Source organism: Nesoenas mayeri (assembly GCF_963082525.1).
Source record: "Nesoenas mayeri genome assembly, chromosome: 6".
NCBI classification, from domain to species: Eukaryota; Metazoa; Chordata; class Aves; order Columbiformes; family Columbidae; genus Nesoenas; species Nesoenas mayeri.
Genome location: NC_137545.1, coordinates 12,316,862 through 12,343,304, shown reverse-complemented (window position 1 = coordinate 12,343,304; position 26,443 = coordinate 12,316,862). Strand labels below are relative to the sequence as shown.

Here is a 26,443-nt window from a genome sequence, read left to right as displayed (position 1 = left end):
GAGCCAATAGAATCAATGTGTTATTTGAAGCAAGCAGTGCCAAATATAGCATCACCAATTATTTTATACTACATAAACAAAGGGAGACAGAATAGATGACATTTAGCTGCCACTATAGCACTAGATAGTTTCCTTCTGCATCTGCATAAAACCACTGACCAAGCCCTTAACTCTCACTCATTTCTTCCCATCCTGTGGCAATGAGTCCACTGTTCCACCTACATGTATTTCTTTTAGCACCTGGCATCTCTCAATTTTATATCATATATTAGGAGACAGCAATAACACGCTCCAGTTTCCCTTTACGTAAGTTTTCCCTTTTCTTGTCACTGTCAGAAACAAAGTTTTGGAAACAGACTATTAACAGCAAGCTGTCATGAAGATAATAGTGACACAGGAGGAATAATATTGACAGCTCCTCTTCTTTTCCTAATCACTGAAGTTGGGAGTTTTTGCTTATTTTGATCAAGGCCAGCAGTAAAGGGAACCTTGCTTCCAAAAACAGGTCAGGCTGTGAAACTAATGGGCCCCTTTGGGACATGACAATTTTTATTCATAGTTTCCTTACTGCCCCAGAACCCATGTGGCCCATGCCTTTGTGTTACCCTCGTAAAGATCTGCTGCTCAAGCATGTGGTTTTGTCATCTCTTGCACAGATGTCAAATAAGGTCAAACAGAAAAAGAGCTGAGTGACTCTTTTTACTCAAGCAGTTTTCCTATCTGCTCCTGTTGCTCTCTGCCAACTCGCCTCACAACATATATTTACCAGCAATCTTACAGAGGAGCTCAAAATCAGGGTGGGACTCTTCTCGAGCAGACAGCGCTGAGCCACGCTGTGCTGTGTACTTGGGAAAACCTCATGCTTAAGGCTCTTCCAGGAAAAGACTTTCTCGGGCTGCTCCCTACTCCCAAAAGCTCATCCCAGCTCCCATCCCATTTACTCAACTTCACCAAGGCAAACGAACGTGCTTCCACCAGGGCTGGGCAGACACCTCCCTTCCCTGCCACACTCACCACTAACACTCGTGGTGCTCAGTGCTCCATATGCAAAGTCAGCCATAGTACCTGCCAGGAAGCCAGGATAATTTTGTTTTACGAAAACAATTCCTAGCACAGAAAAAATTAACAGTAAAGATATCTTTCAAAGGATGATGGGATCCTTTAACTCTCTGAGACATGACTGTGGGATATTGGGCAGCTTCTGTTCTAGCACAAACCTCAACACCAAGTGTCTATGTCTGACACTGAAGCTATGTTAATCCTTTCTGGGTAATAAAATTCAGCAATTCCTGTTAGCTTCAATGTCTTTCCTAGTTGGTGGTTTGTTATTTTTTTGGTAACACAAAAGATAAGTAACTACAGTTCCAGAGCACTTCCTAAAACCTATGAGTTTTTAGGTCTACCCCGTGGAATGAACAAGAAGGGAGGGAGGGAGGGAGGGAGGGAGGGAGGAAAGATCTGGGGTTTTAGGATGTTTCTTTTTTGGTGCAATTAGTTTTGCACTACAAGGCCTGGATAGATTCAGAAACTGTTATCATGGCTGAAAGGGAGGTAGACAAAAACCAAAGGAAATTAAATTCGGGTGTGAAATTAATCCAAAAGGAAGAAAAAGAGAAGGAAAGAAAAAGCAGCTGCCTGGGCTGCAAGTAAAGACAGAAAAAGCTGGAGAACACAAAACAGAGCTCTCTAAGTGTCCAGAAGTACTTTCAAAAGGTTTCCTGTAGAAAGAGGAAATTTAGGAAACTCTGAATATGCTGAACTGCTTTCCTTGATGGAAAAAAACCCAAACAAAAATTCACACTGCAGCCTCCACTAGGCTATTTAAAACAGGTGATTTCTCCATGAAGTCTGAATCAAGAGCGAAAGGGTGTAAAACTTCTCATTTCTTAATACTTGAGAGAAGAAAAGACCTTTCATTTTCTTACTTTTAAAGTTTTCTACTTTTTTTTTCTCTGTATGGAAGGTCTTGTAACCGAGTCAGTGGATGAGGACTTAAGACCTCTGGGTTCATTCCCATCTGCAACACTGATGCCTTTGACAAGTCCCTTTTTGTCTATATTTTAGGTTCATACTCTGCAGAAGGTGGTTGGGCAGTAAACCTTGCAGCCTTCTTGTCTTGGACTTGAACTCCCTGAGAAATGACTGTTTCTCACTCTGAGTTATATATTACCTGACACCAAACGGCCTTTTCCCTTCTCTTCACCAGGAACTGTACACCAGCCAGGTCAAATTCATCCCAGACTTCACGCTGATCAAAGCAGAAATCTCATGCATCTCAACCAAAACTGTACTTACAGCCTCCTGAACTTGGCTCATCATTAGCCCTTGTGACAAACTCATTGCTCATAGAAGACTAATGATATGAACATAATGGATAAATTTTTCACAATATAGCTAACGTGGACATTTTACTGTGGCATGTAAAAGTCAAACAAAGCACTTTTCCTGGTGGATGATCTATTTTTTGAAGCTGAGTAGCTTCATTCCAACAAAACATGTCAAAAATCAATCCTTTGATGCTGCTTGATGGAAACGTAGCCATGGATATTGAGACACAACTGATCCTACAGCCTTACCAGCACCTGCAGTTCCACCCTATGTCAGATATGATACTGTGCTTTCCTTCAGCTTCCAGCTCCTGGACTCAGCTGACCAAGGAGAAGAGTTGGCGTGCATGTTTTCTCATTCCATCCACATTCATGAAATAAATATCATAAGGTAAATAAGAAGGCAAATTTAACATCTTTCACTCTCATTTTAAGTGTCTATGATCTGGGGAATCCAGATTCATGATTTTTTAAATTTCTACGTTTAGAAACACATCAATAGTGTACACTCTGAAGAATTGTGCCAATATAAATGGAGTTTCTTCAGATTAGTGCAATTACAATTGACATCAAAAGCTCAGTCATTTTGTTCAAAATTGCTTTCAGGAACCACTTATTTTCCTACCGGAAATTTTCCACTCTTCTGTTGGTTTAAAATCCAGTGGAGTTAAGATGGCTTTTCTCCCTAAATATGCTCTTAAATAATGCTTTAAATATGCCTTAAATAATTTCCCTGTTTCATCCTGGTTTTTCATAGGAAGAAAACTTATATATGAATCACAGAATAAAGTGCCCTCCTACAAAAGACATCACCCTATTAGAAACACATTGTAAGTGGCACGTTTACTGTGCATTTCATTTTCATTTACAGTACACGCTCTATACCGAGTATGCTGCCTGTATCAGATTTTGTTTTCATAACCTACTCCTGACACCTAACAAGAACTGGGAGTGCTGCTCCAGGATTTGGCAAGAAGGAACAGGTTGTGGATGAGCAGGTTTCTCTGACTCACCTACACGGATCAACAAGGAAAAATAAAAGGGAGAGGTGGAGATTGCAAAGGAAAAAAAAAAAAGAAAGAGAGAGAGGAGTGACGTGTTCCTTTGGATGCGGTGTGTAATGCAGCTGGCAGACTGCCTGCTCGCGATGCCACAGAGTTCCAGACATGCCAGTCCAGCTGACTCAGCTCTTCGGCAGAAGGAAGGGGAAGGGAGAAATTTCACAAACATTTCTGATATCTGAGGGACGGGGATTGCTCGGCTCTCCTCAGGGATCTTCAAATCTGTCTTTCACACCAGGGACTCCAGTGGTGTCCCCGGAGAGGTATTAGAGAAAGATGCTCACACGATAACCTTGTACAGAATTGCTTATGCTCGTATCAAATCATGTCTCTGTGGTTGTTGGAAAATTCAGCAGCACAGCTTCATCCCACAAACCAGAAATGTCAGGCCTTTCCTAGCCAAGGCTAGCTGCTCTCAGACAAGCCACTGTCTCCAAGGAGACGAGCAAAATGCATGCACACGAAGGGTATCCAAGTGAGAGAGAGTCTATGGCCCATGTCGCTTTTCTATATAAAAATTTCATCATCAGATTCTCAGCAGTGTATCCCTTGCATGTGATATATTTTCTAGGAAGAGCCTGAAGCTTTTTAGTCTGGACTCTGCCTGCTTGTGAGACCAGCTCTATCCCATGACTCAGTACTGTGCCACAGGCAGCTCAGAGCAGCCCCGGTCCCATTGGGCTGTGAGGAGGCTCTCTGCTGTCCCAGGCTTTCACTCCAAACTGAAAAGAGGCAAGCGCAGGAAAGTATCTATTTCCCAGCAAAAGCAACTGAAGCACGGGCTGAGACCCAGGCGCCTAATTCTTGATGAAATCAAACGGACCTCAGTGGTTTTGAAGATACGAGCCATGGTGAACTGGTCCCAGAATCAGGACTGGGATGAGCTTGTCTTAATCTTCTGGTCAGGATCCTTACCACAGGCCCTCGAGCATCTCAGAGTACATGACCGCATTCACACCTCTCTGACTGGGGAGAAAGGACGTTCCCCCATCCTTAATACAGAGCAGCTGGCTCTCTGGGCAGGAGTCTTGGGGCAGGAGCAGCATCTCAACAATGAAAATCCTACTCGGTTATGCTGCCCCACCGATTACTTGCAATGCTTCCCACAGGGGCAGAGCAACTCATGTATTTAATGCAAAAAGCCCAAACAACCTTTAAGCAGAGGCTTTTCTGAGAGCGAGTGCTTTGAGCGTGCAGATAACTGCGTGGCTGGGGAGCATCCCAGCCAGGTGCTCTTTGTCAATGTTTCAATAAGCAGGGCCTCACCAGCATTTCTCCAGCTTCAGGAATGAAGATAGAGATCTTGACTCTCTGTTGCAAGGCACGGAGGGAACTTGGGGCACCCTGTCTGAAATCAACACAGCACAGTTATGCAAAACATGTGTGCAACTGGCATCTCTTGTGTAATCCTGGCTGTAATCAGCCTCTCTAACCACTCCAGAAAGGAAGGAGGGGCAGAGGGTGGAGAAAGTTCACACTTAGATCAAATAAAAAATGGGAAAATATCCAGAGAGCTTTAGTCAGGTAAAAACACAGTTCCCTCTCATGGGAAACCTCCAGGACAAGTTTCCTTGAACTTCACACAGGGTTATAAATAGGAGGAGAGTCACACAGAGTTCAGTACAGGTTCACTGTAAAAAAAACCTCTAGACATTCTCATTTTCCTTCTTGAGTGATATCCATCAATATCTTACCTGTAAGCCAATTTATAATTACAGGTTGCTGAGAGCTCAGGAGAATGTATCAGTAGCAGTTTTCTGCAGCTCTGCTATGGTGTGGTCTTAACTGGGTTATTTTTTTTCTTCCCTTTGGTTTCTCTTGGCTTCCTTTCCAGATGGCAAAAATACCTCTCTTTCACCTTAAAACACTCATATATTATCAAAAATGTCAATGGTGGTTCTCCATTTCACACTGTCCCATAAAACAGCTCTGAGATAGCAATGAAAGATGGCCTCAAACCACCATTTGATTCCAAGCTCAAACGTTCTGAAGCTGAAAGGTTTCACAAACTCCTTCACGAACTGACAAAGGCCAGCTTCAAATGCTGGATCTCCTTTCCTTGGAGACAATATGCAAAAGCTTTTTGCCCTTGTAAATAATTTTCTTAGGAGGGGAAAAAAGAGCCAAACTTTTTCCTTCCTTAAAGCTGCTGTGGTATTTTGCTACTCGATCAGAGTATATGCAAGAAGTGGTCTTGGTTTTGCTGAGACACGGCTTTGTCAAGTCAAAACTGTGTTTTCATCGCAAGTGTACGAGAAAGCTCTCAGTTACCACTTGGACCTCTGCTTTGCAAAAACCACTGCAGCTACCTCAGAGGGTTGCTTCTACAGCTGAACAACTCTTAGTACACTGCACCACATCCCTCAGGCCTATTCTAATGCAACGAGACACCCAGCTCTCAAAGGTGGTCTGGAGCCTTGCTGTGCAACACCTCTGTTTACAGCTACACCTTAAATTCTGGTTTTGTATGTCCATATGCCAATCCGAGCATAAAAATATTGGATTTGTGAAGCAACACTTGATGACAAGTAAAACAAGGCCAAAAGAGGCCTCTACAGCTTGAACTTAAAGGAGCAAAGGTATTACGTATCTTTAAAAACCTAAGCTACTACACCCTCACCTGCCAGACTGTCCATATTAGTTCTGGTGCAGAAAGACAAGTAATTCACACAAAAGTACCTGAATTTACAAATTGGCTCTCATAGGGTTTTTATCCTATTTCATTTTCCCTTCACTGAAAAACAGATAACAATGAGGGAACAACACACACTCACTTCACGCAGGCTTTGGGCTGATGAAATAGATAGGGTTAGTAAAGGAAACAAGACGCAAAAATTGCAGGCTAAGTAGTAAGTCCTTTAGCATCATTAATAATCACCTTACTATTGTGTCAAAGATAATCACACTGGTATCAGGGTATAATACCTTAGTGGTTATGGTAACAATACAAAGTTATTATTCCTTCCACTTTGTAATTATCTCATTTCACTATTGCACAAAGGCTAAGTAAAACTAAGGAGGTAACATGCAATGCTATGCAGCAGGGGTGCCAGCAGCAATAGAATACTCTGCTACGTACTTACATGACCTTCATTGCAGAAACATGTGCGGCTTGCAGTCGTTTGTGCATCCTGCCCTCTCACCATCACGACAGGTTGATAAGTGCTCTCTATTTTGATTTCACTGACAGGCAACTGAGGCAAAGATGAGGCTAAGGGGTCTGCATCTGTAGTGGATGTACTGGATAATGGAGAAATTCTTCACCATGAGGGTGGTGAGACTCTGGAACAGGCTGTCCAAATGAGTTGTGGATGCCCCATCCCTGGAGGTGTTCAATGCCAGGCTGGACAGGGCTGTGAGAAATCTGGTCTAGTGGAAGGTGGAACTAGATGATCTTTAAGGTCCCTTCCAATCCAAACCATTTTATGAATTTAAGAATTTAGGTCCCTCATAAATGAGTGAATAGGAGAAGCAAAAAATTCAAAATTAGTAATAAAAAAAAAAAAAAAAAGACATGAGAGGATTGGAAGATAAAGACAGACTAGAACAGAATCAATGCCAGACATATGACTATGTACTGTCACAGTGTAAACTGAGCACAGGAATAACTCAGAGTCACAGAAGATAGTGTTAAGAAGAGCAATAGTCTGCAGCAAAAGAAACGCTAGTTTAGGTGAAATATCAGGATGAGAGTCACAGCTATAAAAAGCAGCTGGGAAGTGGAATTGTCTCCCTAGGGAGGCAATAGAAACAGTCTCTCTGGATGTTTCAAAAACAGGTTAGGCATCCTGCTTAAAAGGACTGCTGCTCTAGACGCAGAAGTCTTATCACATTCATCTGCTTTTTTTGATGCCAGTGAAATCCCACACGTAGCACTGTGACAGAATAAAAGCCCAGAAGAAAAAGAAAGGAAAAAGAACTGGCATCACCCAGCAGTGGAGAAGTATCTGTTTTCTCTCCAAATAGCAGCCCAGTAGGGCAGAACCAGGCGCTTCATTCCAGTTGTATATGGCCTGAGGCAACACAGAGAGGGACAGAGTCTGGCTGATGATGCCAGGATCTGAATTGCTAACATGAAGTGGAGACAGAAAACACGCAGTAAACTGGACATCAGCATTCCTGGCCCAAACACAAACTTCCATCTTGGCACAAGCATTCCATCAGGAAGAAAGGAACTGGTTGAAATTAATGAGGGGTGATCCCATGCCAATCTCACACCACAATGATGCTGTCTAAACAAGGAACTTGTTACCCCTAAGCACTGCGGTGCTATCTGACCTTCTGCATAAGGTGAAAGCAGGTTCAGGAGGCCTGAAGAAAGGGGCAAAGGACACTCTGTCCCCTCCTTGTGAGCACCTTGTTGCATTACAGAGCTAAAATCCATCCTGGGGAAACCCTCCCTTGTGGTGAAGCTCCAGTGTTGGGGCATTAGTATTCTTCCCCCTTTGGGGTGCAGACCTTCCTGCTTTAACACAAAACTCTTCCTTGCTAAGGGTCCAAAGACTTAACCTGACACCAAACACACAATTCTGCCACTTTGACTCATTAAGGAAAGGATACTTGGCTGACCGTGGAAAGGAGGAGATGATGCAACCTCCCTCCAGACCTGCTCTCTCCCTTCTGTCTGGCAGCAGAGTCATAGCAAGGCCATATTCCATGGAGAGATACAAGAAGGAGGCACAAGACTTGCCTTACAGATACTACAATAAATCTTAGCACCTACCAATCTTGCTGTGAACTGATATTTAGAACAAAGATACTCCCATGGTGTTGGTGCCTCTCATCATTGGCAGAGCGGGTGAGCCTTTCTCTCTTCGGCCAATTTACAGGCAGCCCCCAAGCACTAAAGGAACAAGCCACCTCCTGCTTACGCTGGGGCACCACACGGCATCTGCTCCTGTTATCGCAATCACACACCCCAGACAGAGCTGGTGAGGGGAAAGGAAAAAAAGCTGACACCCAGTCCTAGGAGAGAGTGAGATTCATGATGCTGGTACACAAGACATCTACCTTTGCTCACCAGCAACACTTCTTCTGTTTCTCTGTCTTATCTCTTGGAAACAGACCTCCTGAGTTGAAATGTCAAATACTGGTCCATAGCACTGCAGATAAGAGGGAATCTTTATGGAATTTCAAGGCTTAAAAGTCCAACTAGAAAAGAGTCAACTCTTCTTGCTTTGGGTAGAACCATATCTTTACACAAGTTCCCCCAGAAAACAAAGCCCAAATGTACCTTTTTTTTAATTTTTTTTTTTCCTGGAAAGACCATGATTTTACAGCATCTTTAAATAAAAAATGGTTTCTAAGTCATAATTATGCTCTGTAGAAAAGGTTTAATATGACCAAGCCTGTATACAGAGATAATTCTGAGCACATAAAAGATGATATTTTCATATAGTTGATACTAATACTTGTCAGTGCTCTGGAGGTGAAGAGGACTCTACCACTTCAAGGATCAGGTTTAGATGCGGCTTTAGCAAGGTATTGGATACAAGTTGGCTCTACAGGAGATTAAACTTGAAATGAGGATGCCTAGAGGATGAAAGACCTGGCATACCAAACTCCTACCCTTGTACACATTTTGACCTTACATTCCAAAAAATGCACACACAAGCAGTATGAAACCCAGAATACCAGAGATTTTAGAGACTCTACAACAGAGAGTGAAGGCCTCTAGGTACTGGAAGCATTAATAAGAAAGCAGAGCTCCTGCAGTATTGTGCACATGCTAATAACAGTTTGGGAACCTGGAGTCTGATAAGAAAAACACAAAATGATTTTGTGACAAGCTTAATTCCACTGAGTTTAACTGAAACAGCGTAAGAAAACCTGAGAGGAAGAGAAGCCCTGCGTGATTAAATAGAGCTCTAGATATCAGATCAACCGAATAAATGCCTACCAGCTCATCACAACTGGGGGAAGATGCTGTTTGCTAACCTATTTGCAGAACTGGGATTTGTATGTGAAATATCCCCTCACCTCTTCACATGCTCACTTCATTTTTCACAGATAATATCCTACTTGTTCACTTTTTTTTTTTCCCCCCCCATTCACAATGTGTTTGGGTCAATCCAGCTCAGAGTGCAATTAGAATTACAGATCCCAGGATCCTCCTAATTATGATGTTCCCATCCTCAAAAACACAGCTACAGAGTGCATCCTGGGCCTTTTAAAACTGGAGATATTAATAGTGGTAAAAGTCTCTTCAAGATGAAAGAAGCAGTTTGAAACATTGACTCTTCATTATTCTTAATAACCATCCTTACTACTCTTTCAATAATTCTTACTGGCTTTTGACAGGCAGGATTTGACGGCCAGCATTGTGTTTTTCAGTACTGTGCTTGTTCATTCTATTTTTCAGCTGGACTGAGACTCTCACAGGTGGGATGACTCTCCCAAACATGTATGGAGTCGAGCACATCGACAGAATTAGGAATCGTGTTCCTCCTGCCTCTGAGCACAGTGGCACACAGAGATATCACTCGACAGCTCTGCCAATAGCAGCAATGCAACTGCAGGCACGCAGGACATCTCAAAGGGCTCACTGCCAGCCAGGAGGGGCTGAGAATAAAGTCCTCATGGAGAAAAAGAAATAAGAAAGATAAACTTGCAAACCAAGAAACATAGAAAGAATTACTAAACTACATTTCCATGAAGGGGGCATTTTTCTTTTTAATTATACATGCCTTTTATCTTGCACACTGTTCATAGCTTGCTAAGATTGTACTTTCGGGAGTTTTTGCCTAAGCCTTTCTTTTCAAAACAAATGCTTCACTGCTTTTCTTTTCCAAATAAAATGATACCATTAGCTCAGTGCTATTGAAGAGCTGGGCAACAACAATGTGCAGCAGCAATGGAGGAAGAAGAGGAGGAGTAAAAAACAAATATTTGTTAAAACCAGAAAAGGGGAAAAAAGCATTTTCTTAACAGGAAAACAGTAGCCTGGAAGCAAATTTTAAAATGTATTGTGAGGAAAAGCTTCTGTGACGGGAAAAAAAATAATGATCTGACTACCCATTTTTTAGGAAGAAATAAACAGTAAAACTGCTTTCATATATGCATAACACTTACATACTCCCACAGTAAGGGAACATGATTGAAGTTGCCAAGAAATAGAGAAAAATCAGGAAATTCCAGAATTAAGATTGCCTGAGAACACTTCATATGGCTAGTTTGTCTGTATGCATGACAAGATAGGCTTCTGATCACAAAAACCACAAAATAATTTGCCCACAGTACCATCCTTGCTTAGCGCAAAGGATGGACGGGTGGTTCTCACTTCATCAAAACCTATTCTATGTTTTGTTTTCCCCTTAGCAAGTAATCCTGTCCCTTACTGCCCAAGTCCTGCTCTGAAAACTAATGCATTAATGTCTTCTATAGGCTCTTTCAGATTACTCATCATTGCAGCCTTGACTTTTTAAAGAACTATAAAAGCATTTATGTTTACAATAGCATTATGAGGGGAGGGCTGATTTGGCTCTGTTTTAGACACAGAAGAAATTCATGTCAAGACATAACTGCTGATTTTCCATGCCCATTTGAGGATGCCTGGCTCTTCAGGGGGAAATAGCATCAGGTTGCACGTCATACATTTCCAAGTACGCAGGTCAACGTCTAGGTGCTTTAGCCATCAGGTTGATCTGTCAGATCAACTGTTTTCTTTAAAACTTCTGGTTTTCTGTTTATTAAGGGCCTACAGTAGAATTCACCTCATCTGGTTTGTATCCACTTTAGTCTCGTTGTGTGAGTCTGAGAAGATGGGCATGTCTCAGGGTGATATAGCAGGCACTCTGACTGTCATCAGGAGATTGGCTTTACCTGCATGTTTTCCTCTTCAAAATGAGCAAAAGGCAGGAAAGTGAAGCAAATCCCTGCTGTTTTGTCAAGTGCATCCTGCAGGAGGGGCTACCAATTTTGCCCCAGCCTTCCACAGCTTGTCCTTAAGCTCATGTCCTCCAGCCCACTCAGGCACCTCACCTGTACTATCTGTGTTGTAGAACTACGGAGTTAATTCTGAAAACAACATCTGAAAGTCCTATGAGTACCTCGAGGCTCATGCCCACACTTAGTGTAATTCTGTGCATGAATCTCTCCCCAGGCATTATCCTACTGATATCCTGAAGGCATCATTATTTTCCTGAAATCAAAAAAAGCTGCATGTGGGAGGAAAATATAGAGACAAAGTTCATCAGAACTCCGTATGTCAGTAAAAGGTAAATAATCGCAGGAGTAAACCACTGCAAGATAAGTCCTTAATTATTTAGGGTCAAACAGCAGCAACATTACGGATGCAAACTAATATTTTGTTAAACGCTCACCCTGGGAATACGTATATAGCAAGATATTATTCTTCACAAGAAGGGGAGGCAAAATGTGGATTGTGATGCTTAGAAACATTTTCAAATAAATAGAAAATAATATTAAAAAGCATGAACAAAAAATTCAAAGCAAAAAAAAAAAAAGCTGTAATTTTTTTTTTCAAGTTAATAGTAGTTTCAGCTATTTCAAATATCTCTGAGATGCTTCTGCTAATTTCTGTTTGCAATTACATTTCCTTACTTTTTCACCTTTCCTGTCTTACTGTATGCAAACCCTCTGGTAAGCACAGGAAAAACTGACTAAGTGGCAGTAGTGAGAGGGTGTAACTGACTAAGTGGTGACACAAACAAAATGCTTTCCAATTCACAGATCAGACTAGTTGGGAGAAAAAAGAAAAATAAAAACCGTTCTTCAATCCCTTTCTTGCATACTCTGCCTTCTGTAAAAAATGAGTAGTGTAAAACCTTCTTAGGAAGGAAAAAAGAGTCGGGTTTTTTGATTAATAGCACTCTCTTATTTAAAGAGGAAACAGACATACAACATAAAAAAAGGAAATTGGTCTTGCGTTATGAAATCATGTGCGAGATTCTCAGCTGGTGCAAACCAGCAGTACTTTCCTTGCCTAGGGGATGTAATGCCAATCTGTATCAGCTGAGGACCTGATACAAAGAGTTTTCCTTTTATAGATATAAAAACATATTCAGACTCACTTCTAGTTAGACATTAAGTATACTGGGTTGAAACTGGATTGAAATCTCATATTTCAAAATAGTTTTCAATCTCTTCTTTCTATATTTTATCTGATATCTTCTTTTCTGAACAGAAATAGAAGAAGATGTAAACATTACTAGAATTATTTAGGTTGAAAATACCTTCTATGAAGTCTACTAGATTTGTTATACCTTCAAGGTCTACTTCCAGATGTCAGTGTGTGTTTTATTAAAGCAGAAAGTGCTTGTATAGTACAGCGATAGAAAACTGTTGAAAATCTCTAGGAAGCATCTACCCATCTTCTCCATGACCAGGTTCACGTATGCATGCACACGCCAACCACACTTACCTACACGACAGGGACAGAAAGACACCTTAACTTCCATGCTCACGTTCAGATTGGCATTTCGCTTTTGTGTAGGTGGGTGCCAGGTTTTAGGGCTATATCCCAGGTTTTAAACTTTTCATCTCTAAGTGCTACTCGAATAATTGCCTTGGAGAGTATTGCAGGAGCATTTGTCTGTTCCTGTTGGCCCTCTGATGAAAACTGTTGTGGCTGATACTGGGCGGGGTGACATTTTCTCCATTGAAAACAAAATGTAAAATTACAAATGGAGCACTGCTGAACACTTCTGGGTTAGTTAGGGAAGGAGCTCCGGAGGAACTCATGTGCCTAAGCAGCTTAGGTGCCTTCTGAAAATCCCACACCTTTACATTTCATCCTTATGCAAAAAGCAGAAACACCAGCCATGTACTTTTCACACAGGAAGAACGAACAATCACTATCAATGACTGTATCTAGGTAACAAAATCTATATTCATATTACGAAAACAATCTTCAACCGCAATGTTCATGTTTTGTAATGTGGGCTATTTTATGTCACAACTCCCTATTGTGAATATTTTTATTGTGTTTTCTTTTTTACTACATTTCAAGTTGAAACTACAGCTATGGCCAGACGTGTGAAAATTGCACCTCACAGTTGCACAGACATTTTCCCCTTCTGACTTTCAGATCAAATCCTCTCGGCTGACAACTCGCAAGTAATTCCCTCTCAACCTAGTCCCACACTTGTACTGCCGTGGAAGCTCAAGCTTTCTGTCAGCAGGACTGCCCCAAAGTCTACCTGGAGAAGCTTATCCTTTCTGATTCTTGGAAATGTCAAGGCAACTCTGGATCCTAAGACCGCCCTAACGCTCAGAAAACAGACACCTCTACTGAAGTGAGGCTGACCCTGCAGAAGAAACGTGTATAAAGAGTCAGGAAGCTCCATGATTCCATTTTCACATGCAGAGTTTCTGTCTGCGGCTGCACTTCAACCACTGTGTTTCAGTAGTCACACATTTGCTAACACCTCAAAAAAGTTCATCTCTAATGCTGTCACTTGTAACCAGCCCAATTATCTCTGCTCATTCAACAATGAAAAACACAGTTTTCTATAAATGGCCTGGACACAAAAGTTGAATATCCTGAGAGATAAAAAACGCAGCACGTTAAGATCTCCCAGAAGAGTCCTACACAAAATGAGTAAGTGGGCAGAATGCAGCCCCTTGGTGTTGTGCACAGGGACTAGAAACACATCTGATCCTGATCATCAGGGCTACCAACGTGACTACTAATGTGTCGTCATGCGACGCTTATTTCTTTAGAAGGTATCAAGTAGACTTGATATAGACATGATACTATCAAGTAGCGAGACAAACCCAGTGGCTCTCTGACACCACCTGCTCTAGCGTGAGTGTTGTGGCTGCCATGAATTAGGATTTCACAGCAAGATGTAACTGAATCAAAAAAGCAATTAGGAGGTTTTTGAACAAGTATGAACTCCATCAGCACATGGCATTTATTAGATGAAGAAGCAGGTATGAAAAGCAAAACAGGCTTCCAAAAGCACACAGTTATTTTTTGCAATCTTTGGAATTTCACAGCCACTTTGGGGCTGAGAGTGTCAAAACAATCTGCCAGTGAAGCCTGGATACACCCAAGGAGATGTTCAAAGGGAAATACGATAGCATCAGCAGAGGAGCTCAGTTACACAAAAGGAGAGGTGTGGCTGAACCGCAGCTTTTCTGATTCACATCAAGGCTTTCCCAAAGTTCAGAGCTGGACTATCTGAAGAGGATGGTACAAACCCAGAGCCACCAGGAACACACAGTTATTTTCACAGCCTCCTTCACTTAAACCGTAATGGCAAAGGGAAAAACAAGAGGGAAGAGAAGACAAGGCGGACTCACCAGAGTGCGTCCTGAGGTGTCCTGTGAGGGCGTCCCTCCGTCGGCAGGCATAGCTGCAGAAGGGACATTTGAACGGTTTCTCCCCAGAGTGCAACTTGATGTGCCTCAGCAGGTTCCCCTTCTGGGTAAAAGAGGCACCACATTGGTTACAGTGGAAGGGACGTTCACCTGGAAGGGAAATGGAAGGGAGAGAGCAGTCAAGAAACATGGGAAGTTGCACAGAGCCCATTATCCCATTCTTTGTAACGGTGCCAGTTTATGTAGGTATAGTCCCCACCACCATCACATGGTACTTGCTAAAGTCACAGGCCATTTCTTCTGTGCAAGGAGCAAAGCCTCCAGTAGTGATTTGAGGCTCTTTCCTTCTGCAGCCTTAGCTTGAGGTGATCAACACAGCCTGATTTTCATAAAGGTCTCTGCCTCTGAGGTTTTATCCTTCACAAAAAGATGAGCTCTGCTCAAAATTTAGATCCATAACCATGGTTTTGTGGTACCTGTCTCTACATTTTTTCACTTATTTTTAGTCTAGGTCCAATCCATTTGAATATTTAGAACTGATCGTAACAATTAGACTTGGACAGATATTAAGGTCTTTACTTTAAACCAAATCTTTTACTTACATTATAAATTAATTTAAATCCATTTTTGAAGGCTGTTTTGCATTGCTGGAGTGATATAAAGAGAAATGATGCAAGTGAGGATCAGACCCACAAGCTTTGGGCAGTAGCAAACACTGAGAAAAATCTTATTCCATTAAACTGTGAAATAAGCAAATTTGTGCTTTAAGTAAAACTAATAAAAAAGACTCGTTTGATTAAAAAAAAAAAAGAAAAAAATAACAAACTCTACACTTTACCGTCTCACTTCACCCCATGCATTCTCACACACATGCAAAACTGATTTTGATGGTAATCCTTCATAAGAGAGGGAGGAAGAAAGCTCTTACAGATGTGCACTAGTAAATCTTGCTTCAGTGGTTGAAATCACTGCCAGCATTACAGTCCTATCGGGAGGGCAGCAGAAGGCAGGTGTGCCATGTATGTGCCATATGTCTGCAACTTCACTTCATGTGCCTGAACTGGAAACCCCATCTGAACGCATTGCAGGTGCGCTGAAGAAGACACTAAGGTTCTTACAATCTTGCCAAGAACATTACAGAGTAATGATTAAAAAAAAATAATAATCAAAAAAAATCAGGGCAGAAAGCTCTTCTTCCAATGTGCTGAGCACGAGCTCACTGGAATTGATAAAGAGTTTGTGGTTTCCCTTTTAAACTCCCACACTGTACTTAAAGGATCTGATTAGCCATTATCTTCTTCTATGTCATTTAAAAATGTCCATAACAGAGATATGTAAAGAGACTGCAGCAGAAAAATATATGAGGTTGTTTTTTCTTTTGTTTCTTTTCTGTTTTGCTTTCACTGTCTGAGAAAACAGGCAAAACCCCTTCCTTTGACAGGTTTCTCAGTATTCAGGAATGATAGCTTCAGTTTCAGGATGACAACTTTAAAGAAGGTGGTGAGTTTCTTACCAAGTCTAAAGTCTTTCCTTTTACTCCTGCTGTGTTTAGAAGTCCGCAATGAATGTGTTTTACCCACTACATCACCCACTTATCTTTGATATTTTGGAGGCCGCATACGAGCAGGTATTATTCCTCAATAAACTGGCAGCTGAATAGATGCTGAAAGCCTTTGGGCAGGAATTTGGATAATCCCTGCACTGAAGTTCCGTGGCAAAGACGACATGAAAACACTCACTATAGTCACCAATAGCCTGCTCCTCTCTTGCAACAGACAGAATATGCTACAATAGCCCAATTTACCTTAAATAACCTTTGTATCTATTTAAAGCCAGCATGAAATAATTTTTCCTACTGGCTTAACTCAGGGTAAATAACTGCTTTGATCTGTTTATTATACTTGCTCCTATCATTTGATTCTTGCTCCTTGTTTAAGCTGCAGGCTTGTGGGATGACCGTAATTTTAGTCACACCTTCACACTACTGATTAGCAGCTTTTACACTTAGCACAGCTAATCTGACAATTATGCAATAGAAGGGTGCACCAAAAAAAAAAAAAAAAAAGAAAAAGAAAAAAAAGAAAAAAGGTAAAAACTGAATAATAAGAAGATTCTGCTGGTTTTCAGAGGACTCTGCTTTCTCATGCCCCCTCGAGATACTAGCAAACCAGCCTTCTTTACCACTTCAGTGCCTTAAGACTGTTTTCCAATTATTTGTCTCGCTGTCTTTTCTTAGTAGGTTTGTAAACAGTTCCCAGTATTATTTCCTAATAACAGAATAACAACCTTGACATCCTTACTCACTTCCGTTACGCTTCCGTGAAAAGTAAAGGTTTCTATTCGTAGGCTAAAACTAATCACCCTTCAAACTAAAGATCCACTCACAAAAAGTCTTTATCTAAATAAATTTCTTCTCTACATGGCAGGCCCTGATTGTGCCTAAAATGTTTTCCTGTCTTTGGAGGTGATGGCAGCACAGGCACACCAGAAACTACAGACCTATTAAACAAGCAGCACATATCTACATGGGGCTACTGACAATACGCAGCACAGTGTGTATTTCACTATTATAGCTACCCACGTATTTACTGTTTGACTCCATAAACTTATACTGATTTATTAAAATAAGAACTTTTCATAAGAAGAGCATTTACTGATAGATGACTGAGCAAGCATTTTGCTTTTCAACACTGAAAACTATATGACTACAAAATATTCTTAGTCTAGCTTAAGTATCAAACTTTTTCTCTATTTTAGAAGTAAACCAGGGCAGAAAAACCTCAAACTTTAGTGACACACAAAAAAAGTTTCTGAGTGGGAAGAGGGGAGGAACAGCTAATCAAACAGGATGGTTCTTTTAAACTCCAGATTTAAGATCTAAAGCCAGACAAACCAAGAATGCTTAAAAAGCCTTGTTCTCCAGCACAGGGAAGTTAGTTATCTAAAGTTACTTCAGGAATGGACAGGGCAGGGAAGCTGGAGCTGCAGAGTATTACCTTTCCTAAAGGCTTAGTAAGAAAGGCTTATGCCAGGGAACAGGCTCGAGAATTAAATTAAATTAATAAATAAATCTATCAGGGTTTAGCATTTTACAGTTAAGTAAAGTATTAATTAAAAGGTACGATTTCAAATATTAACCTCTAAATTACATTAAAATACTGCTGAAACTTCACAGTTCACTATTTAACACCTATCCATTACAGCTATGTCTCCTCCAGGAAAAATAATAATGAAATATTACTGCTCTTTAGCTAGACCAGTATCTAAAGTACACAAGTTATCTTGCTGTTGTGTAAACAAATACCGAGATGAAAGGTGAAGTTGACCAATGGAGTCAGGGTTATTAACAAGATATAAGTATCTTTAATACATGGCAGCTGGCTGGAGACTTCATAGCGCAAGCTACCAACACTGTCTAGCTGATACAACCTGAAACCAGGCATCTGAACTGATTAACTTCCTACTAATAGCTTTCATATTTTACCACGTATATGTTAAACGTTCTTTCAGAAAGCCAACCAACTCCTTTTTCTGCTTAATTGGAAGCTTCCCCATGCAATAACTCTCCTTTACCGCCTCAGCACGGAAGTGCTGCGCAGAAGTTTCAATATGAGTTATCCTTCTTTGAATCTCATACCGGTGCAAAATACATCAGTGATATTTTCTGTACCAAACCAGAAATTTAACTGAGGACAAAGAGCCTGCAGAACTTGCAACCAAGGAGACTTAGATTTTCATAACCCTTGGCTGGCAACTTCTGTTCCTTTGAAATCGAATGGGGCATCTCACAAAACAGTGCACTAGTTCTCATTAACAGCAAGGCCTGGTTATTTCCACAGCAGTGCTCCAGTCCCATTCTGTGAATGTTTTAATTCCTTTTTTTCTTTTTTTTTTTTGGAATAACATTGGTTTTAAAGTCTCTTCAAAATAACAAGGAAAGCCAGGATAGAGTCCTTCTACATATAAGAACTGGGTCCAGATGGACTACATTTAACATCTGTCCTGGCTAAATGTATATCTAAGATCTCAGCTTTTTTTGTTTGGCACATACTTTTGATATGCAAGGGATAGCTTAGGTACTTCTCAAACAGGATGTTGGTTTTTTTTATTAACCTTTTAATGCAAAATTACTATGCCCATGCTGCCATCAGAAAGTATTTGCTTATACTAATAATATTAATTTTCACCCCTCTGTAGCAGGCTTTTTGTTAATATTCAGTTAAAATGAAACATTTCTCCTGATTCATCAGATGCTGCAACTGCTCTGATTCTGCTCTGTCCCAGGAGCGCAGATGAAATATCAGCTGTGCTACCAACAGGCAGTGAGCTGCAACCTGCCTTCACCCAGGCGAGATACAGAGCAGACAACTTGGCTTTATTTCTGTATTTGTTATCCTCAGGACTATCTAGTCCACGTACCTACTTACTGTTCTATCAGATTCACTCAACAGGCTGCACATCATTTGAAATTGGTGATTTCACTAGTTTTTGGTTGTGAAAACCTACTTGCCGATAGGATAATTTATTATAAAACAGTAGTGACAAATCTCTCATGAAAAATTCCTGGGAAATCCTGGGTGATTTCCAAGAATCCTCTCTACGCAGATTTATAAGTGTATTCTTACGAGAGAAAAATCCTTTAAGTGAACCGGTAAATATATCAGAAGAGTTTCGTTACTGCGTACTGCAAGTAAAACATCCTTCTGCAGAGAGCAATTTCAAAGAATCTAAGCTCTCCTTCCTTATGCTTAAGTAGAAAATGAGACTTTTGGAAAAGTTAGATTTAGGAATTTAAGTAGAAAACACCATTTGTAGAAATTTGGCCCTACAGTTTTTGATTCAGTGCCAAACTGATTCATATTGCACGAGGTAGGAGCCTGTGCTAGGTTACGAATTACAAGTTAAACCAAATCAAACCTTTCAACTAGAATAATAAGACAGACAGTCCAACAGAGTTAATTGTAATGTGTTAATATGACCATTTGTTTAAATTTGTTCCTGGTTAGCTCTTTAGACATAAAAGTCTTTTACACTGAACAGCATGGTTGGGTTTTTCCCAATTTATTAATTATGTCTCAAAAACTTGAACTCTGCATGAAAAAAAAATTAAATAGCATTCAGAGTTCCAGTGTTGCGTCTGTTCAGTTATAATGCTATGGATGCTGCTAAGGCAGAACGTGAAGATTTCCCTCCTAAGCACATAATGTATCTCATTTCACTGACTTTATGATACTAAAATGCATGTAGAGTACAAGCAAAGATCTGAGACCCTCCTGCAGTTAGCAATCCCAAAAAGCCTAAAAATAACATGTTAGCAGCCCAAAGTGAAAGCGGGGCAAGACTGCTGTCTCTGCTGCCTTGTGCCGTGTATGCAGGGACCTCCACTGCATCGACAGAGAAAGCATTTAACCTCTGGGCATTCTTAAAACAAGCAGCATGATCCTAGCCCTCCCTTAAAAAGTGTTTCAGAATTCAGCAGTGGACTAGATAAAGGACCAGACATTAGGGTGGAGAAAAATCACAGTTCACAGCACATGGGAGAACAACGCATGGACCTCGCAGATCACAGAGGCAGCAGCACGGCTGTGTCAGCAAATGATTTCTGCTTTGCCAAAAATGAGAATCAAGGAAATTTTCATTGAAGCCCACTCACAGAAAGCCTAAAGAGGTGAGAAATCACTGGAGTTCCTTTTCATTACCTCAAACATGTTGAGTTATTGACCTTATCTTCCCCTTCTCCCCTTCCCTCAACATCCCCAAGCACAAGCCCCTGGAGTATCCAGTTCCAATATTCTGTGACCAGTCATCTCCTGCAGTTACAAAAAACTCTGATGAAGATGCTGCAACTCAGGGCATGTGCTGTAGAATATGAAATTTGGACCAAGAGAAGATAGTATGGGAGAGGAGGAAAATAAATAAAACCTGACACATGCTACTTTTCTGACACGAAGATGTGGCATGTGAGGGAGAGGGTGAGGGTTAACCTGCTCACAAAAGCGGGGAGTGCATCACACTTAATTCCCACATTGAATGTTTTATTTATTTACTGTCAGTAATGACAAATAAATAGAAAGGCCTTCTCCTTGACGCCCATACAGATTAGAGAGATGCTTCCCTCAAATTATCAGTGTTTCAGAGAAATGTTGTGTTTGTTGGTATCACATGAGCAGGACCATGGGCTCCATGACAGAAGTGCCATGGACCTGAGCATCGCTGGCACCACGTGCATGAGGCAGTGCTTGTGTGGATCCAAAGGATGAAGGGGAAACCTCCAGCTCAATGTGTCACAGGAAGGGGCGACTGCAGACATCAGAGGGAACGGACGCTCCAGCAAATGAGAATGAAAGATGGGACACTGAGCTTATCTACTCTGGCCTCAGCCATGGCACAGATTATTTTCCCCATCCCTGTATCTGTTTGACTGAACCATCAAAACATGGCAGGGGAAACAACTGCTCCTTAGAAACACATAAGTAACGGCTGGAGAAAACCGTGCCCCTTTATGTGTGCACACTGCCAAAGCCATATGGCACAACTTCTCGCAAAGCCTTGGTCCCCAGCATACATGCAAATTACAGCCTCTACTATGGACTGCAGAATTTCGTGTGATTTACAGAGAATGCTTTTGGGGAAGGATTTTGGGGAAGGGAAAAGGACTTTAGTTTTTGCCAATGCAAACAAGTGGCCAGAGCATGCTTTGGTTGTGTACAGATAAAGAGGAGAGTAAGGCGGGATTCAGCTCCCAAGAGATACTTAAATTGGCTTTAAGAGGTAAGGATTTACATGCCAGTTGCATTAGCTGATAAAGAATATCATCCGTTTCCACTCACCAGGGACAACCTCCCTTCCCTCCACCATTCTCCCTTGGGCTGCAAAACCAGACTACCCACAGGTCAGGGCTCATTCCAGAGCTGGGGCCAGCCCATCGCGCCCGGCTGCCGAGGAAGTGGCAAGAGATTTTAAAATACTGCACTTGAAAAGAAAGATACCAGTATGTTAAAAATACTCCTTAAAAGCAAGGATGTGGAAATCCAAGCAAACTTCTCCTTCTGTTGTGGACAGTGAAGTAGCAGCATGTATTAAAAAACAAACAAACAAAGCGGAGGGCGGGGGGGGGAAAAAGTCCCACGCAAAATTTGCCAACTGGTTTAGTGAGAGCAGAGCACTGAGCTGCACACGAAAAGGAATGCCATTTCCATTTGCTTCAAATCATCTGTAAAGAGCAATACATCACAGCTCCTCTGCTCAGATGGGAAGAGAGTCAGAGCTCTACAGGAACCAGCAGTAGCCTGAAGGCAGAAGCCACCAGTTACACAATTCCTACCCATGCACCGCACACAGCCGCCTTGCCTGCACGCACAGGAGATTCTGTTCCGTTGGCTTTGAATCTGCATGTCTTCTGTAACATGAAAAAGGCAGCTGGTCTGTATTTAAAAGACGCGCGAGCTATTCAATATCTCAAAAAATGCAGACCATTTAATTAAGTACCTAAATCTAAATTTAGCAGGTCTAATTTAGCTGCTCAAGTTCAAATATGTGGACTCCAATGCACCTACAATACATATGGCTCAGATACATGTAAGTGCCAACAAAAACTTTCAGGGAGGTTGAAATCTGGGGATTCAGTCTGTTACATTCTTTATTCCCTTTTCTAGTAACAGCATGTCAAATTGTTAATCAAGATTTTGGTCCTCCAGCTAATGCTTTTCATCTGTCCTAATTGCTGTCTAAAATCATGACTGCATCATAAACGATATTGCAATGCTTTGCATTATACATTTATATTAAGTTATTATCAATATAACTTATAAACAGGGCATTAACTATGTAATATATATTTATTATTGCTTTGTACAGAAAATCTATTGATTTCTTTCCCATGAAGAGCACACTACTTGACTGCAAACTACAAGGTTTGCAAAGGGATAACACAAAGTCTTTCTTGTGCTACCTTAAAATCCCACTTTTCTTTTTATATCCTAACAGATATCTCAGTCACTGTGAGTCTCTCTCCCCATTAAATAATAGCAGAGAAAGATAGAAACCAAAATATCTTTCATTTTGTCCAAAAAAATATGAAGAACAAACAACCACTGACAGTCCAACACAGAAATCTGTGCTTCACTGTAACAAGATTTAAGTGTGTATCTTAAGCATGTATTGTAGCACTTTAGATGATTTACACATGCTTAAATCTCATAAACGTACAAGCTTAAGTGCTTTTTTGAATCAATGGCTCTGCCAAGTAGACCTCTGCAAGACCGAAGGGTACTATCTTCTGGCACCACCTGTATTTTTAGCATCAGGATTGCTAGGTAATGAGTGTCCCCTGTGGGGTTTGCTAATCCCAAGTTTGCCAGGCTACCAGCATCATGCCCAGCCACATACAAAGTAGGTGTGAGATCCCCAGGAAACTGCTGGCATTGTCCACCTGTGAGCACCTCCATGGGAAGACCATCTAAGACTCACCTTAAAGGCTCAAAAGCCTTGTACGTGTACTCGCACATGAATACACACAAACACACCCCCACATGCCAGAGAATGGCCGTCACCATACCATCTTGCCCCTAGTCAAGAACAGTAAAAAAGGCAATTTCCAGACTTTTGTGCTGTTTTTCAGAACCAAAATCTGGAAATCAAGGTCAAGGAAGCACCATGCTTGCCAGAAGAACAGCATCATCAGAAGTTGTGGAGCAGGAAGAGAAACAAACCAATGAAGCCTGTCTTTCCCCTCCCCAGTCTCCTGTTACCCCATGAATGAAAAGGGAAGAGAGAAGAGTTGTCACGTAACATCAACAACAGACGCCACAGGCAGTCATGAGAATTTCTTTCAGCTGCTTACCAGTGTGGCTCCTTTTATGTACCATTAGCACATTGGGCCCAATGCAAACCATGCCACAGACGTCACATTTCAGTTTACCATTCGGAAGCCGGATTCCTCCCTCGCTCGTTAACTCCTGGATCTTTCTGTTATCCGCCATCTCGTTACTCTCAGTGAGGGGCTCTTCCAGGCTGCTTCCTTCATCATGAGCCCTGATCTCATCTTCCTGACTCAGGGGCTTCCTGTCACACTCCTCATCACTTTGCATTTCTAGCTTTACTGAATTTGCTGAAATTTAAAAAAAAAAAAAAAAAAGGGAAAAAATAATTAAAAAATTTGTACTTTCTACATTCCCAATTGCTAATATTGATACGTTTCTACTTTTATAAAAAAATAAAGCACAGCCTTGAAGCTCAGCCAACACGAGGACCTCATAGTGGTGATGGCACCACAAGTTACAACTGCATATTTCTTCAAGGCCTTGGTTTGTGTGGTTTTGATTTTATTTTTAATTACTAATTTCTATCCCTAATTTACAGATTCAAAACTAAGGCACAGAGTGATCCAGAGATCTACCAAAAGTTGCAGAGATGCAGCAGGCTTAAGAACGGACCTCCTGCTTCTCACCTTGAAACACAGTAGCACCCTTCCTTTCAAGAAGCCCTGGTCACAAGAGTAAAGGACATAGGTACAGTAGATTCTTCCACGTCTTACCTACCGAATGCAACAAGACCAGGGTTTCCAAAGACAGTACATGGCACCACCACAGCTCACAGAAACGAGCACCGTTCTCAAGCAGGAAGGGTGAAGCCAGGCTTGTGGGCTGTGTCAGTAATCTCCAAATCACCCTGCCTGCACGGGCAGGTTTCCTGACAGCGGGGAGACCAATCTCTGGATGAGCCTTCAGTGCTTTTTTTGCTCCCATCTTCTGATTCATGTAAACGAGACATCATCCAGGCAAACACATATGAAGCACTGCATAGGCTGCTGGTTTATTTATATTTGCAAGTGAAATAAGCATAGTTGAAGATCTTTCATATCTGCATGATTATACTGATGGGCTCGTCACTGATTTCTGTGATCCTCAGGTCAGAGGATAAACCTCCAATAACTATCAAAGTTGGTGAGATCAGCAAATCTTTAAAGAAAATAAATGCATCAGGCTTTTTCACATGGGGTTTTGGTGCAGGAGTGTTTTAATCACCAGACACCCCCATTTCAACAGCTCCTCCTTCGTCAGTTGAAACTGTTGATAGACCGGTCCCAGAGCCACACTCCGCATCCATAGCGCCAGCCCAAGGGTAAGCCCACGTGCCTGCTTCCCTAAGGCTTGATCCTGCTGAGGGGTTTAAAAAGGAGGCAACTCAGCCTTCATATCTAAGCAGTCTTTGACCTCTGTACTAAGGCCATTAGCACAAATGCCAGTGACAGCAGCCAACCCAGAGTGCAAATGTGTGCCCTGGGCCTGGCCAGAGTCTCCGAACCCTGACCAGGCGGGATCCAGAGCAGCTGCCCAAGGGGACCCATCCGGTAACCAAATGAGAGAGTTAGGAGTAAATGTATCTAAGGGCTGTGAGGCATTAGAGTTTCAAACAGCCAGCCTGGAAATGCCAGAACAAACCCTACTACTCAGACTTCTACCTTCATCCTCCCTTCTCCTCCCCAGAATTTACGGTTAAAGAAAACACAAGGTTCAGAGACTGATGTTGATGCTGTAACTCTAAATCACTGCTGCTACTCCTAGGCAAAGCATAATGAGCAGGGTAAAGGCACCAGAGACCAAACAACGGTAAGATGTTGCTTTTTAATCATAAAATTGTTGAAACACATCTTCCACTATTCATCAAGACACTAATGGGAGCTAAGGAATGAAAGTACTATTACGGCAAAGCCCATTCAGAGCAAGGACACAGCCAGATCAGATCACAGTAGACTAGTATCAGTGCTGGCACGGTCATCAAAACAGTCTGTAACTAGAAAATACTCAAGTGCTTCATTTATAGAATGGAATTTATATTTTTGTTGCCACAGAGATGCATTTATTGTTTAAATAAATAAACAATGGCAGTGTCTTTGGGCAGCACGTGGCTGTGCTGGTGCAGGATGGCCATCTCACCTATACCCAGCACAGTCCCCCAGAGACAGGTCTCTGCTCTGCAGTGTTAACCCTGCTACCACCAGCACACACAGAGAAATCTGTGGTTAAAAACAGCCTCTTGCAAATCTAGCCATAAAAAAGACACCCTGAACTTTATGCAATTGCAGATCACCCCCCCAAAGACAAGATACGTTTTTCTGAATAGCTTCTTCTGTGAAGCCACCACCACCTCAACAAGGGGAGGAAGAAAGGCAGGAACGGCAGGAGGCTGTTTGCGTGGTGAGCATGGGGGCCCTGCCACACCATGGCAAGCCATGGGAAGCCCAAGGTCTGGTGAGTGGCACTGCCATCACCAGCCTCGGACCAGGAGGACGCACCCTATTTGGAGGGGCTGGGAGAGCGGGAGCACTGTCAGCTCCACAGGCTGGCAGGGAGAGAAAGTCGAGGCCCTAGTCCTACCTCCCCGTGGAAAGCACGCGTTGGTGATTTATGGAGAACCCACTTCGAGAGCTATGGAACGGCAGTTCCCTCTAATAATAGCAGCCTTTGGGGGTATTCAGCAAGCCTGAGAATGAAGCCCAAATAAATGGTTCACTGCCTTCAGGAGCAGGATTTAATGCATCTGGCCACACAAGTAGCTCGGGCAGAGCCAAAATGGTGCCCTGAGCTCCTCACCAAAAACCCCGTATTTCTGCCACAAGCCCGCACACCCGCCATGCACAGTAATGCACAAAATAACCATAAAATCCTGGTACCAATTGTGTATATTTATACATACTCACAAGAGAGATAGAAAGCTTTGTATCTTACGTGTCTTCTTACGTACATAAATTTTTGTCTCTATTTCTCT

The 26,443-nt window shown here is 41.8% G+C and overlaps 1 protein-coding gene across 5 annotated transcripts in view; it reads right to left on the bottom strand.

Annotated features, from left to right (window-relative positions):
- IKZF2 (IKAROS family zinc finger 2) overlaps positions 1–26,443 on the bottom strand; it is a gene marked incomplete at both ends in the record, with an annotated part of 104,533 nt that overhangs the window by 22,215 nt on the left and 55,875 nt on the right. For 2 of the 5 annotated variants that reach the window (XM_080347138.1, XM_080347135.1), the window contains 2 exons: positions 14,657–14,824; positions 23,517–23,783. In XM_080347138.1, the coding sequence (XP_080203264.1) occupies positions 14,657–14,824; positions 23,517–23,783 (435 nt within the window). Of the gene's footprint in view, positions 1–14,575; positions 14,825–23,516; positions 23,784–26,443 lie in introns of all 5 variants that reach the window. The other 3 variants (XM_080347134.1, XM_080347136.1, XM_080347137.1) reach the window with 2 other exon arrangements.